Source organism: Epargyreus clarus, unplaced genomic scaffold, assembly GCF_041222505.1.
Source record: "Epargyreus clarus isolate Ecla_fem2 unplaced genomic scaffold, WU_Ecla_fem_2.2 ptg000024l, whole genome shotgun sequence".
NCBI classification, from domain to species: Eukaryota; Metazoa; Arthropoda; class Insecta; order Lepidoptera; family Hesperiidae; genus Epargyreus; species Epargyreus clarus.
In genome coordinates, this window is record NW_027332231.1 from 9833046 (window position 1) to 9847956 (window position 14911).

Below are 14911 nucleotides of genomic sequence, written 5' to 3' on the forward strand. Positions count from 1 at the left end.
CGTCGTAATATGTCTAGACGATTTAATTATAATGTCACACATGCTGTGCATATAAATTATAAAGTATATCAGCTTTTAGGAATAGTAATAAAATTCATACTGTCTTATTTCTATCATCTCTGCACGCCCTGCATGTATTTTAAATACCGATTTTACATGGGTACACCGTTTTTTTTTGTTTACAAGGGGGAAACCTTAAAAAAGCACCCTATGCCGTAGGAGCGGCACAGGGTTATGTGGGTTTCTTACCGCACTAAAACCTCCCCGGTGGCCGTCTTCGGAGTCCTGCCTAGAGTACTCCGGGATCTCCGAAGGAACGCAACTGGAGTCCTCTTTGCGCGTTGCCCCATCGGACTCCGCCCAGGTGAGCGTGACGCTCGTCACACCGTCTGGTGGGCACGACGGTATGCGACCACACATACGGGCGGTTCGAGCTCCCACTTTTGCCACCCGTAACCCCGGATGCCCCTTTTAGTCGCCTCTTACGACAGGCAGGAGATACCGTAGCCCTATTCTGGTCCCGGAACTAAAGATTACAGGTTACTACGGGTGCACCTGCTCGCGATTAGTTTTATATTTTGTTTCATGTTCCTACCTAACCTAACGAGTCCTATATGAACCGCTTATCTGTAGGAAACGCAATATTGGTGAACAAAATAAATTAATAAAATTGATCCAATCTTGGGATCTTGTCTCCCGTCAAATAAATGAGCTCTAATCGTGAACTGAATGGAAGAAACATATTTATTTTTAACATAAATTACATTGACCATCTGTTCGTAAAAAAACGTTAAACTGGACAATGCGATGGACACATCTCATTATACGCTATTAAAAAAACATGTCTTCATACATTAATGTCTTTTGAACGAGTGTGTGAAATTAGTCTTACATTTCATACAGTGACAGGCAGATTGCGTAATTTTTATTATCTGTCTACTAATTTTTATATCTGTGCGCTGCTACAGTGCGCGCTTCGTCCCACAAGTCCCTAAAAAGTCTTTTTTTAATTCTCGATGGCAATTGCAAATGCAAATAGTGCAATATTTTGCATTGCATCATCATGATGCTTCTCAACTTTAATATAAATATACGTTAGTGAATAGGATTTATTCTTTAAAACTAGTATTGTGTTTTTGAAGCTTTCGTTGGTTTATGTAGATGTAAACAATGTAGTGGTAATGGAATCCTTCGAAGACTCGAATTGTCCGTCATTGAGCGATAGTTTTTCTTTATATGAGCGGTACATGAGAAGTTTCAATATAGTAGACAACTTTGTAGAGGAGAACGATAACTTAGAGCGCAGCGAAGTCGCCTCTTCGAGTAATTGTGATGACGACTGTTCCAACAGTGGAGGTAATATTGATTTGATCGACGTGCAGGCCACGGATGACAAACAAGATGAAATAATCGAACCGGACTGCAATTCCATACAACAGCCTTGCGACAACATCGTTGACAAGACTTCTGTAAGTTTGGATGCTGAATTATCCGCGAAAATTGATTCACCTTGCACGTCCCTCGCGGGGTCATTGCTCGAGCAGTTAGAGACGTCGTCAGCGGCGGAAAACTGTCTTTTGACTGGAAAGTTCGACCCCCCGGACGTCCGGGTGTCGTCCGACGATTCTAAGCCGGAGGGTTTCAAACCTGTGTTCATAACCTCCACGATGGAAAACAGCAACAATGCCGTGGACAGCGTACCTCTGTTCCGTGACGTGAGACGTTCCGAGAGCGTCTTCAAGTTGCCAATACGCGAACTGTCCTTCAATGGGACTTTGAAACACGTTCAGAAACTGAAGCCTATAGTAGACCCGCTGTCGGCTTTGAGTACCGCAAATACGGTCTTGAATCTCGATGATCAAAGTGGAGATTCGGTCAGCGAGGACGGTGCTGCTGAAGAAGGTGACCAAATGAACAATAGCACATCAGACACATCTGACGATAAAAGTTTTGATCTGACAAGGAACGATAAAACAAACTCCAGTGCTGGAGACTCTCGGTATGATGACTTGAATTCGAAGAAGGACGATAAGCAGGAGGAGGGAAGTTCTAGATGGAACGAGCAGAGTTTCTCTTCTCTCGATGGGTCCTTTGACAGTGGAGTGCGGTCTCCGGACATGTTCTCTGATGAAGAGGATGAACCCAGCCCAGAACCTGAGCCATTCTGGAACTTCCTTAAAGATTATGAAGCAAGTGATAAAAGAAAAGTTAGGAAGATTGAGGTAAGCGCTTTGTTTTTTTTATACAAATTTTTTAATAACCTTTAGACCATGTGTGTGTGTAGTATATCTCTTCTATATATCTTACTCTTGCAATATGTTTTGCCTTGAAATAATTTAAAAAATAGGTGTACAATATCTTTATTTTGTAGTTTAAATATTTTATATATAAAATTCTCGTGTCACAATGTTAGCTACCGTACCCCTCCGAAATGGCTTTACCAATATTCACCAAATTTTATATGCTTTTACTGAATATCAGTAGGTCTGAGAATCTGCTACTATCTATTTTTCATACCCCTAAGTGATAAGGGTTGTTCACCCTTAACATTTTTTTATTTATATGGCAACAGAATGTTTGCCGGGTAGTAAACAGTATAAATAATATAAATGTGGCAATTTTGCTTAAACAATGCAATAAGAGCCCACATATATTTATACATGTATGCTTTTAAATTTAAATCTTTTATTTTGTAAGTTTGAAATCTGACCCCTCAACTTGATGTTTCCGATCCCAGGCACTTTTTACTTATGTCCATTTAGAAACTAACTAGTGGGTCATTAGTGCATTAGCGAGTTCTTATATTGTGATATTATACTCAGGTCTGCTTTTACATCGTCAATATCTTAAAAATTGTCTGCATATTTCTCTCCTTTTAGGAAACGCTTCAAGGCATACTACCTCCGCCGTCTGTCACCACACTGAAAACAGATGTGACGCAAATGCTCAAGAAATACTACTGTTTCCTGCCAGCATTCAGTGAACCCAAGATTGACCCAGAGGAAAACTCCATGACACCTACAAAGAAAGTATCTTTCGTGCACATACCGACCGAATCGGTCTCATCCCATTCCCATGAAGAGGTTGCCCATATGGTCTCTAGAAGTTGTACCAGTGGCGAGACATCAAAATGCAACACCAACTCCTGTTCTAGACGAGACAGCGACCAGAATACAAGTACTGGGGACCGGAGTATTGAGCCCAAGATGTGTACTGAACTAGAAGCAACGGAGATGATGTGGCCGGATGTACTCAAGTGCAAATATTATGATGTTTAGTAAGTCAGCCTTGATTAACTTGAACATTTTATAACCTGATTTGTGCAGTTATTACTTTTAGAGTTTGCAATACAGAGTGTCTCGGAGTCATTCTGCAGAATAGCATACATCTTATGTAATATGATATATATTTATGATATGAGGCTTAGATCTGTGCGTAAGTAGTCTGTGGCTTTATACGGACCCCCACAATAACACTACTTGTACCTTGCCATGATGTGCAAGTTATCTAAGTGGTGGGCAAGGTGGAAAGGTGAAGTAAGCTAGGCAAGTAAAATGTCTAATAAAAATACTTAGCTATATTAATTATCCTTAGCTTTAGCCTTAGCGTTCTTTGTTATTGCACAGAGCTAAGCAATGAAAGTCGAGCTATCCTAATATTACATTTGACATAGATCTGTAACAACCTTGCATAATATGTATATCTATCTCTAGTAGCTAGACACCAAGGGTAACAGTTGGCATAAGGATACCAATAGTTACAACAAGCAAGCTCTATGTTATTTTAATGTTTTTAACTAAAGCACTTCCTTTACTAAATTAATATAATTTTTAACATTTACAGTTACAACGTGACCAACTACTCGGAGAAGCTAGAAGCTCTGATGCAGAAGTACAGGGAGAGGTTTGTTGGTGCGGAAACTGATACCAGCGTGAATATCTACTCTGGAGGCCTCCAGTCACCGAGCAGTGCTTCTAAGAGGAAAGCAATGAGACTCAAGTAAGTATCCATTTTAAAAGTAACACCCATTGCTTAATCCCTATTGGTTAATTAGTAATTTTAAATATCTGTCTCGAATATGCCAGTGACACTGGGATATGGGTGTTTTATTTTGCAAGGGGAAAAATAATTAAACAGAATTAGAATTAGACGCCATAAACTTTTGACATTTACATAATATACTTCAAGTATCATATTGATTTCAAACACCTTGTTTTTTATTATTTCCATTTTCTTTTTGTCTATTCATTATTCTTTTAAATTTGACGACATTCATGTGCGAATGATAAACAACGTACGAATAATTTTGCATACTTCTTAGGGCTTAAATAAAAATAATTGTATTTACAGGATGGCTCAAGCGAAATCCCCAGGACGGAGGTTATCGCACTTGGCGCGGCGGCGGCAGGCCTTCTGCAGCGCGGCCACTATCGGGGAGAAAGCCCAAACATCCAGCTCGCGAATGGTCCTTATTGATAAAAAGTATGTAAAAATTAATAAAAGGTAGTTAGATTCATCTCTCTCATTAGTCTTGTACTGTTTAGTAATTAATAGTAATTAAATTAGTCTTACTACACAGATATCCACCTTTTTTCCGACACCAATTTTTAATTGGCTGTTTTATTGTGTTTTTCTTGTTTTTAGTTGCAATCGCGAATTAAAATATAATAAAATATTATCATTGTTACTTTGTAATTAATTATTCAATTATATTAGTATGCAAATTTTAAATTCGATTTACCAAAGAGTAAATATGGGAATAATGTTGTTTATGTGTATTGTAATAATATGGTATATATGGACAATCTTTACATTTGCATCATTTTAAGTGAATTAATTGTTAAGTAACTTTTTTTTGCTAATAAGTCCCTCAAAACCGGCTTTTCAGTTTTTAATATTAATTAATATACTCAACTAATTTCTATCTTACATATTTTCATAAGTCATTAACCCTTCATATCAACACAAATCTGACATAGAATCCTTTGAAGTTTCTTCCCTCACAGGAAGCTGATCAACTCTTCGGAGCGCAAGAGTCCGAGAACTCGTCGCACGCCCGGGAAACGGACACCAATGCGGAAGACTCCAGGCAAAAGTACCCCTTCGAAGACACCCAAGACTAAGAGCGGAGGATCTAGCAAGAAGAAAGCCATGAGGCGACTCCTAATGGACTCGGATACGTTGTCACTGAGCCAACCCACGCGGGAGACATTGAAGCGAGCGCTCTTCGTGAGTCCGGAGAACAGGACGGTGCCAGCAGCAAGCACATCCGTCCCTCATCAGGCTATGAGGTCTAAGCGAGCGTTATTCGGGTCCCCAGTGAGAGCTGCTGAAACAAAGAGCATGGACGGCACCCAAAGCGACCAGTTCTTGAAACGCAAACGCGACATGTTGGATGATGTACCGGAAACGAGTAGGAGTAAGATAGCGAAGAGTTTGTCCTTCGGCGGCGACACAGTGAGCTCCTCGCAGCCGATTGCCTTCAATCGTCGCGCTTCGGAGATGCTCTCGACGCGGAACACGGCGGAATTGAATGAAACTCACAAAAAGGTACACTACTTTTTATATATTAAGACTTTGAAACGTCTTGAAAGTCTTGAAAGTAACATTAAATGTTTGTGGACTTTGCTTTCGTGTGCTATTTATTCACATTACGGTATTGGGTACATTTTTGTCATTCTCTCAAAATTTACATGCTATCTAATAAGCTCAACGCCGACGCATCTGTAATCACCCTGAGATAAGATTAGATTCATTGCTACTCCTGAGAACTAAGTTAGGACGTCACATATTAGTCTATATTAATTGATACCATTGTTTATAACAACAGTATTAATACTTATCTATATAGAAAATGCCGTCAGGTTATGTGTCCCCTTAACATTATGTTAGTGTTACAAATTCTACCTAATGGTAGAAGTATGTACGGCTCTAGAACCATTAAAACATGACGTCACAACATTCACCCACCTACCTCTTTCTTCGCAGAAACTGCTGTGGGCGGTGTCGGAGGCGCTCCGTGTGCACGGCTGGCGCATGTCGTCGCCGGGCTTCCGCGAGAAGGCCTCCGCCCTCGCGCGCCTCACGCGCCGCCTGCTCGCGCTGCCGCCGCACGCCGCCAGGCTCGCCGCTGCTAACCTATCCACCTCGGATACTATGCTTAAGTGAGTGCAATACATACGAATTACTATAGCTATGCTAGGATTGATCATACCTCTTTGCCACTGATGCTATGCCAAAGTGCAATATATACGATAGCTATATCTCTACCACCGAAACAATGCTCAAGTGAATATCAAACTGCTACTCCGCTCTGAAGTTGTTGCGCGCAGGTATAGTCAGACAGCCAATGCGGTCGAACACAACTACAAGCATATACTCCGTAGCAACGTAATGGCACAACACCAACACCAACGCAGATATGTACCCGTGGGCAAGAGCAGGCAGCGGACGGGTGTCAGGGGGTCCCGCGCTGTCTTCGTGCCGCTAATATCTACGATTTACCATTGCAACATGACTCGGATATATTCAGAGCGGACTAGCAGTTTGGCGCGGACTCTACAATAGATAGAATAGCTATGGTAGCATTAAACTAATCTGTCCATCACTGATGCTTAAGTAAGTTTAGACTTACAATATACAGCACATAATACAACAGTTACAGTAGTATTTAACTTACCACTTTACCACTTATACAATGCTAAAAGGACTTTAACAACAATTCTTAATGACAGATATTTTTAGATTAAAGAAAGCTGTTTAGATCATGTACTTTATATTGTTGTCTATTAATATAAAATAAAATTAAAATAATTAGATTTTAAAAAGAAATCTAATTGGAATATTATTATTAAATAAAACTTTAGCCAGAAAAAGATATTTAAAAATTGATTTCAATTTTGTACTTCAATACTAAAATCATAATAAAATAATTCCTTACAGGCTCGCTCGTCAGTACGTGTACGCGATAATACAAGGCCGTACTGTTGAGGAGTGTTTCCAGGACGAACAAATCAAGCTCTCGAATGAAGGCAACAAGATATCTGGCTACATATCCGCCACCGCGTACCAGCAGATAAAGGCCCGACAGGTGGCGCCCGTGAGCATGTTCACCTCGCAGATAAAGGAGAACTGCACTGACCGATCAACGAAACCGGAGCCGAGGAGTGGTACAAAGAATATCCTACAGGATAAGTTGGTGAACATCGACTCTAACTCCAACAGCAGTAGCGGTGTCAGCGCGCTCGATAAAGTCGGCGTATTCAAGTCCAACTCGATGCCGTCCTTCGAAGAAGCAGCTAAGATGAGAGCCCGACGCCAGATCAGCTTCGATAATCTAGACTTCCCTAAAAGATGATGCGATTCGAACTCCAGTGACAGTGAATAGTGTGACTTTTATTTTAGTGACGTATTGCAATCGGTTGCGTTAGCGTTTATTTCTAGTTCAATGTTTCGTTTCAGCATGGTTGTCTTATTTATTTTTAAAGACTCAGATTATCATTTTATATTAAGCGGTAACTATATATGATGTGGTCGGCTCAATTTATATCTGGTAGGCATTTATGTACCTTGAAATTTGTTTGTATCGATTTTTTTGCCACTGCTGTCACAAATATTATGTTCACTTAGTTGTAAAAATGTTTTTACCGACGCTCGTAATTTAATTACCAATATTTGCCAGTTATTTAGCTATTCAGAAAATAAACTGTAGTTGTTATAACCTAACCTAACCTAAAATATTGATGATCAGAGGCACGGTTAAGATAATCGATATATACTTGTATTCGGACCGAATTTTCTAATTGTTTTCTGTCTATTTGGTACGTAAGGTTCTCTTGGTTCATAAGTGCTTCCAATTTGTTGTATTATTTTTGTTATAGTTTTATTTTGTTATTGTGTGTGATTGTGTACTAGAACTTTGTTTCATTGCTGTGCGCTGACGAATGTTTGTGTTGTTGGAGCTATTTGAACTGATACTAAATGATTAAGTGTAAATACTTTAAATCTTAACGGCCATGAGTAGTTACTTTAGTTTTTTTTTTACTTTCTCATGAGTTCTTAATTTAATCAATTCTTATAATAAACATAATATATAATTTTAACTTGTATGGAAAATATGGTAATAATTCCACATTTTCATCCCAAATATGCTTTACTATGATTAAATTATTTAAGTATTTATTTAACGTATCTATTATTGCATGTAATATGTTGTAACCAAGAAAAAAATAACTTGTGAATGGTTATAACAATATTCCTAAATTATATTGAAGTGACAAAAAATGCTGGCATTTGACATATTATGAGTACTTACATACAAAAATTGCATATCAATATGTAATTTCTTTTTATGTATATGATATAACCATATGATTTTATTCTTGAGAACAGTTATAACCGGAAAATATAACTTCTACTGTAGTATTCTATATACTATTATATAATTACACAACAATGAATGTGTTATAAAAAACTAAAATAAAATAACAGGACGAAGACATACCGTCGCTGCCAAAACTAGGGACGTTTTTAATATTGAGGACTTTTCTGACTAAGAGTTTTATTCATTATTATATACTCAAAAAGAACTGAGAGTTTCCCAGCTAAATAAGCTTTTAAACAATAATGTTTCCACCAGCGTCGGCTTTATCCCTTGAGTAGGGTATAGTGAGATTGTCTTTCGGCGCGATTTCAGCGCGTCGTCACCGACTTATTTCAGAGATGGATTAACATTGTGCGAACGTTTTTTTACTACATTGGACTTCCTTGCCACCTGACGTATAGAGTGACCGCTCCTCTCGTTTTAGCAGGGCCGGTCCTGATTGCGGCATTGAAAAGGCGCTATATAAGTGTACTCACATTTGTGTGCGTTTGCTACTCCTCTTTGTTGGGGATTGAAATAAGTTACAGTAGCAACCAATTCCGAACCTATATTCATTGTATATAGTTATATAGTTATTTCATGAGTGTTTGACCACTGGCATGGAAATTTTATAACTTGACTTGAATATCCTACTACAATAAACTAAGTTGCAACATAGCATAACATTATTACCCCATCGAATTATGTACAATGATACGTACATATGTGATTTGAAATGTCAATGTGTTGTATCATATTTATGGACACATGATATGGTAATTCTAGTTATAAGCTATTACGCTATAAGTTATACATAATAAATATTGACAGATATTGGTTCTATTGATATATAAATATCTAAATTTCTTTTTTAATAATGTGTCTAATTAGCTGAGACTGCATATTCGATTTTGGAGGTTTTTATTGCAGGACCTGATAACGTTTACTTAACTAATAACAACTTAAAAAATCAGGAAATGTGTTGTGCTATGAATATCATTAGTACATGAAAACATATTTATCTAGATTAACTTGCTTTCTCGTTGTGGTTCACCCGAGTTTTATTTGCATTTTTTTAAAGTACAGTTCATAACTTACTTATTTACTGATAGATGATAATTGTTGAATAACACTTCTTATTATTACAGTGAAGTCAAGGTGTGTTTCTAATTTTGTGGCATTTTTGACGATGTATATTAATGTCTATCGAAATTACTGTACTGAGTCTTGTAGCTTATAAATGTACAAGAATGTGATCGACTTTTATTAGTCAGCCCCCAGTATAGGACGGGATTCTTATCTCCCAATGGGGTACAGAAACTTGCAACCAAATACCATGTTTTTTCGTCTTGTTAATTCATAGGTGAATAATATGTGTAATTTGAATCATTTTACTTAGCTTTTAAATCCAAATATATATGTATTTGTGGATAGAATGTATGTTTATTATTTAGAATAATATTGTAGAATTGAATGTGTGTGATTCCGTTTATTCATAATTATCTTTGATCGAAAGTCGAAATCTTATAGAGTATTTTAAGTGTGAACTCAAGTAGGTAACTTTATCATTAAATGTGTTACTATCAGTGAGTTGGATCTCTAGTGTATCTATCTATTGTAAGTAATAAATTATTTTCCTGGCAAATAATTTTCTTTTTTCATTTAAATCCCCAACATGTTATCAAGAATCATATGTAATCAAGAATAGATAAGAAATTAGTGATTATTCCAAATACACGTATTTTACGCTTAACTCTAGTACTAAATTTTCAATGAACGATTCTTATTTATTTACATAATTAAATGTATGAACATGGTAAATGAAAATTTCTGCCAAAAACCACTGTTCTGCGTTACCATATTTATTACCATAAATACAGGCATATATGAGAAATACTTACCTCATACTGTTTACTTACCTCAGAAAGGATATTAATTGGTCGTTATTTTTGGGGTAACATTGGCATCGGCATGCTATTTAGTATTTTCCTCCAATATCAGGAAAATAGAAACATAATGGTAACGAATAAGCCACAATTACGACGTACACAATGATAAGATATAGTCCATTAAAATAATCTTTCCTCGTCCAGTTTTTGCATTAGCCGTAATCGAAAGGTAATCAAGTAAACAATGGGAGGGTGTCAATCTTCGTATCCTGGTTTGACTGAAGATGTGTTGGAGGAATTATGTACGCTAACGTATTTACATAAAGGAGAGATTTTAGAGTGAGTATTAGTAGTGTTTTTATTTGTCGTATAAGTGCAGAAGCGAATCAATGTACAGTGTGTACATTTTTATACAAAACAGCAGTGTAAAGCTGCCGTATTTTGATTTTAAGAGCGTTTTAAGGAATATAACAACTAAGCTTTCCAAATAAATACTTGGAGATAGATATGTTTGATAGTAGAACTGTCTTATTAAGTGCAACTCTTTAGTTGAAACACAATAGAAACAAATGTTAGTTCGCTACATCCATCGTATAAAAATTGTTTGATTGCAGCATTATGAAAAAGTTCTACTCGATTGACCCTGAGAAGTTAGAAGCAAATTACCACCACAGATTTCCGAAGCAGGACTTGTTGAAAAAGTTTGGCGTTTTAAGGGTATGTGAATGTATTAATTTAAAATAGTACGTAATGATGAAAATGAGGAAGTTAAATTCATTATGTATTTACAATTTTTTCTGACCCAAAATCAACCTAACCTTTGTGTGTGTAATATAAATAAGTATTATTACTTTCAGAACAATCCCTTCCAAGACAGGCTATTTCAAGTTTTCTCATCTAAAAACGATGACTGTTTTTCGTTTGAGGATCTAATAGACTTATGCTCTGCTATGAGCTCGGAATGCCCACCGGAAGTAAAAGCACAGTGGGCTTTTAAAATTTTTGGTAAGAAATATTACTTTAGTTCTTAGATGTTTTTAAATACTGTTTTCCTTCATAAGTGTAAATCTATTCGGACAGATATTTCTGTAGTATTTAACGGCACAGCTACCAACAAATCTTTGTCTTCTGATATACAAGATTTTGATTTATTTAGGTATATTCATAATTGTCCCTGTAGTTTCGTGACCAAAATAGGGCTACGGTATCGCCTGCCTGTCGTAAGAGGCGACACAAAGCTTCTGGAGTTGCGGGCGGCAAGAGCGGTCTTATACTCTGTGTCGATCTCAAGGCACCGGGTGCCCTTTGAAGGATTCCTCCTCATATATTGATATATTTTTTGAACTGGTTCTTATTAATTACCTTCACAGATTTAGACAACGATAATCAAATATCAGAGAGGGACATAGCTGAGATATTGGACCGTTTAACATGGGATTCTAATAATCGAGCTAATTTTCTCGACAAAGAAACAAAAGAACAAATTGCTAAAGGTGTACGTATAACTATTACCTACTTACTTCATAATTTCTTCTTATTACACTACTATGATTGCTGAACTATGCTTGTTGTGTAATGAGCATGAAATCAGGCATATGGTTTCTTGCGACCATCGGCAAAAATAGCAACATTTTTTACTAATTATTATTACGTTATTTTCAGATTCTACAAGAAATTAATTTAGACAATAGTGGTAGCATCAGTGTGAGTGAATTTAAATTAATAATGACAAGACTTCCTGAATTTCACTCCTCCTTTTATTTTAGATTATAATTAGTAAAATTAGGATTTTACTGTATTTATTCTATTAATAAATAAAACAATGAGAAACATGTTGTGATACGCCGTACGAAATGTACTTTATTAAGGTATTTACTTAAATGGTTAAAAGAAATGGATGCTTCAAGATATCTTCTACGTACATACATTACGATACCCAAATATTATATAAACTATATAAATTTCTGTTGTTTGTTTTACTTCCGTTGTTTCAGTAAATAAATAAACCATTTGTAATAAAGCAGTTTTATTGTCAAATTTACATTGAAATCTATCGGACGAAGACTTTACAAGCAGGTTTGTTGAATCTGCCCGCGAGCGTGCGCTCCGGTAAAGCTGGCAACACGCTAGTGCGGCCGGTGTAGCCTGGCAACACCACGGGCTGCTTGTATTTCACGTGGTACATCGGGAAGCCCAGGTAGGTTCTGAAAATAAGTTGCAATAAAGTGCGGTTGTTTTTTTTGCGGCCATTAGTGAGCACACTCGTTCACAAGACCACTAGGGCACACTATCAACCGTAATGGAGGTTGTGAACATGTTGCTCTCTCAAAACTTATAGTACCTCGTATCTACCTATTTAAATGTTTTATACGCTACTATATTCATAATGTACTAGTCACTAGTAACTAGTGCAAAGGCGCGACGACTGCGCTCTCATAATTATATTATGACGCTACTGATAGTATCTATTTTTATATAAAGTACTCGGTGGTATCTATGCATTAGCCAGTAGGTGCAGGTGTAGGTATGAACTACTTGGCCTCGTGTTTAAATGCCACTACATAAAATGCCTACAAAACACTGCAGTGTTTTTCATGGTATAATCTAAGTGAAAACTATTAGCTCGGGTTCATAGTATCTCATTATTTTTTAAATGGAATTATGCGAATACGTACGGAGTCATATCCGGAGGACAGGACCATAAGTAATCTTGTTCTTTGAAATAAAGTAATGGATGGTGAGCTTTCGCGTAGCCTCGGTAATAATCTCTGAAGCGTTGGCATGCCTATTATAGTATTATAATTATTGTTTATTTGTATATTATGAATTATAAATTGTACAACTTTTATATTTTTAACTTACCTCGTAAAACGTCTCAATTTCATCCTGTCTGCCATTATCAACGAATAAAATATCCATATTCACTTATAATTTGTATGATTCTAATCCTACCTTTTACTGCATTTTGCTTTGATATAAATTTGAATGTTATGCCGTCAGACCGCCAATGGCCGCTAGAAGTAATGATTGTCTATGGTTATTTAAATTATACGGACAATTGTCTTTGAATTAGGAAAAATAAGTATCAATAGAAAATAATTAATTTGACTATTCTTTAATTATCTGCTTTACTACATCTTTCTTACCTAAACTCTTTGAAAGACCATAGTATTGCTACTATATGTTTGGCGGTTATGCCGTTACAGTTACAGCAGGTGTTAATGCCCTAAAGTGATGTCGTTCCAGTACCCAAAGTGTACACACGAAACGTGCCCTAGTTTCAGACACAATCTAGTCTAATCTAATGGAAGATAATCCTTTTTTAGGAAAATATATAGATATCTTATTCATAATATTGAAATCGCAAACAGCATGCACATCCACCTGACGGTAAATGGCCACTGCCTCCTTCGAACGCCTGTAATCAACTTCAAATAAGAATTAGATTTCTACTCGAGATTGGCTATAGATAGTTGCTACTCCTGAGGACTAGGTTGGAACGCCCTTACTACCTTTCAAAATGAAGCTCAATAGCAAAGGTATTATAAGGTAAAATAGAAAGACCTTCGCAGTTGAACCACAAAGGGTTCTATCATCTTCTAATTTCTTTACTTTCTTTCGTCTACCTTCCGGTTGACCAACTATGAGATAATTATTAAGTACAAATTAACAATGTAAAGGATTTATTAACAATATCGACCTAAATGAAACAATAATAATTATTGACAACAATAGCAATAAGCAATTATCTAACAAAAGCTTTGCATGGGGGTTTGTTATAACGCGCAGCAAGACAGCGATCAGGAAGTGGCGGCATTCCAGATGTACGACCCATGTTATGAGGCAAAATAGCGGGCTGCTTGTATTTAATATGAAATGGCGGGAAACTGAGATAAGTCCTGAAAATTTTACATAAAAGCATTAGTTTATAGACGTATCAATATAAAAAAGCTTAAAAATATATTTAGCACAAAACGCTGATATTTACTGGGACATTTCTTCAGGACATTGGTACATATACTCCGGTTCTTTGAAATACGTCAGAGGATGATAACTTTTAGGATGTCCTTTATAATAATCACGATGCATTTGACAAGCCTGAAAACGGTCTCTGTTGTAAATGTTTCATATTAATTGAGAAAAGCTGTTTGCGTTATTTAATAATAAAAAATAGTACCGTGTAAAATTTTTCAATTTCTTCTTGTCTTAATCTGTCCATAAATAAAATATATTTTACCATATTTTGTTCTGAACTTTGCTGTCTATACGGGTTTGTGTTGTGAATAACAACGGACTATAAAATAATATGAAGAAAATAAAATATATTTATTTATTTTTCCAATAAATATTTATACTGACGGGAATTAAAACTTAATGTCAAATAAAAACCTTGAACAATAATTTAAAAATATAGCGCCAATTTTTATTATCTTAGGGAATCTACTAACTGCGTTATTCCCTGCTACTGTTTATTTGTAAGTACTGGAAGTAAAAATTGATAAAACTTGTAGTATTCTTTTTTCTTTCCAACAATTTCAATAAAATCGCAGTATTGGGGTACATTCTCCATTTCTCTTCTTCTTCTGTGTGAGTTATACTCAAAAGGCGATCAAAAAATAATTGTTTAATAAGACGTACAATGACTAGGTAAAATAAAAAT

The 14911-nt window shown here is 36.3% G+C and overlaps 3 protein-coding genes and 1 long non-coding RNA gene across 4 annotated transcripts; 2 read left to right on the top strand and 2 right to left on the bottom strand.

Annotated features, from left to right (window-relative positions):
* Positions 1-930: 930 nt before the first annotated feature.
* mi (cyclin E-interacting protein minus) lies at positions 931-10010 on the top strand. Its single transcript, XM_073086238.1, has 7 exons — positions 931-2222; positions 2880-3277; positions 3844-3999; positions 4351-4482; positions 5007-5550; positions 5989-6164; positions 6943-10010. The coding sequence occupies exons 1-7, from the start codon at positions 1182-1184 to the stop codon at positions 7355-7357; spliced, it is 2862 nt and encodes a 953-aa protein (XP_072942339.1). The 5' UTR covers positions 931-1181; the 3' UTR covers positions 7358-10010.
* A 367-nt stretch (positions 10011-10377) lies between these two features.
* On the top strand, positions 10378-12343 carry LOC140752321 (calcium and integrin-binding protein 1). The gene is made up of 5 exons (XM_073086570.1): positions 10378-10590; positions 10866-10968; positions 11109-11256; positions 11622-11746; positions 11914-12343. The coding sequence occupies exons 1-5, from the start codon at positions 10496-10498 to the stop codon at positions 12022-12024; spliced, it is 582 nt and encodes a 193-aa protein (XP_072942671.1). The 5' UTR covers positions 10378-10495; the 3' UTR covers positions 12025-12343.
* On the bottom strand, positions 12261-13278 carry LOC140752323 (uncharacterized). The gene is made up of 3 exons (XM_073086571.1): positions 13114-13278; positions 12927-13036; positions 12261-12455 (listed from the first exon to the last, which is right to left on the bottom strand). Exons 1-3 carry the CDS (start codon positions 13168-13170, stop codon positions 12302-12304), a joined length of 321 nt encoding a protein of 106 aa, XP_072942672.1. The 5' UTR covers positions 13171-13278; the 3' UTR covers positions 12261-12301.
* A 639-nt stretch (positions 13279-13917) lies between these two features.
* On the bottom strand, positions 13918-14752 carry LOC140752598 (uncharacterized). The gene is made up of 2 exons (XR_012103443.1): positions 14429-14752; positions 13918-14150 (listed from the first exon to the last, which is right to left on the bottom strand). It is a non-coding gene; the product is annotated as an uncharacterized LOC140752598 (long non-coding RNA).
* Between the last annotated feature and the right edge of the window lie 159 nt (positions 14753-14911).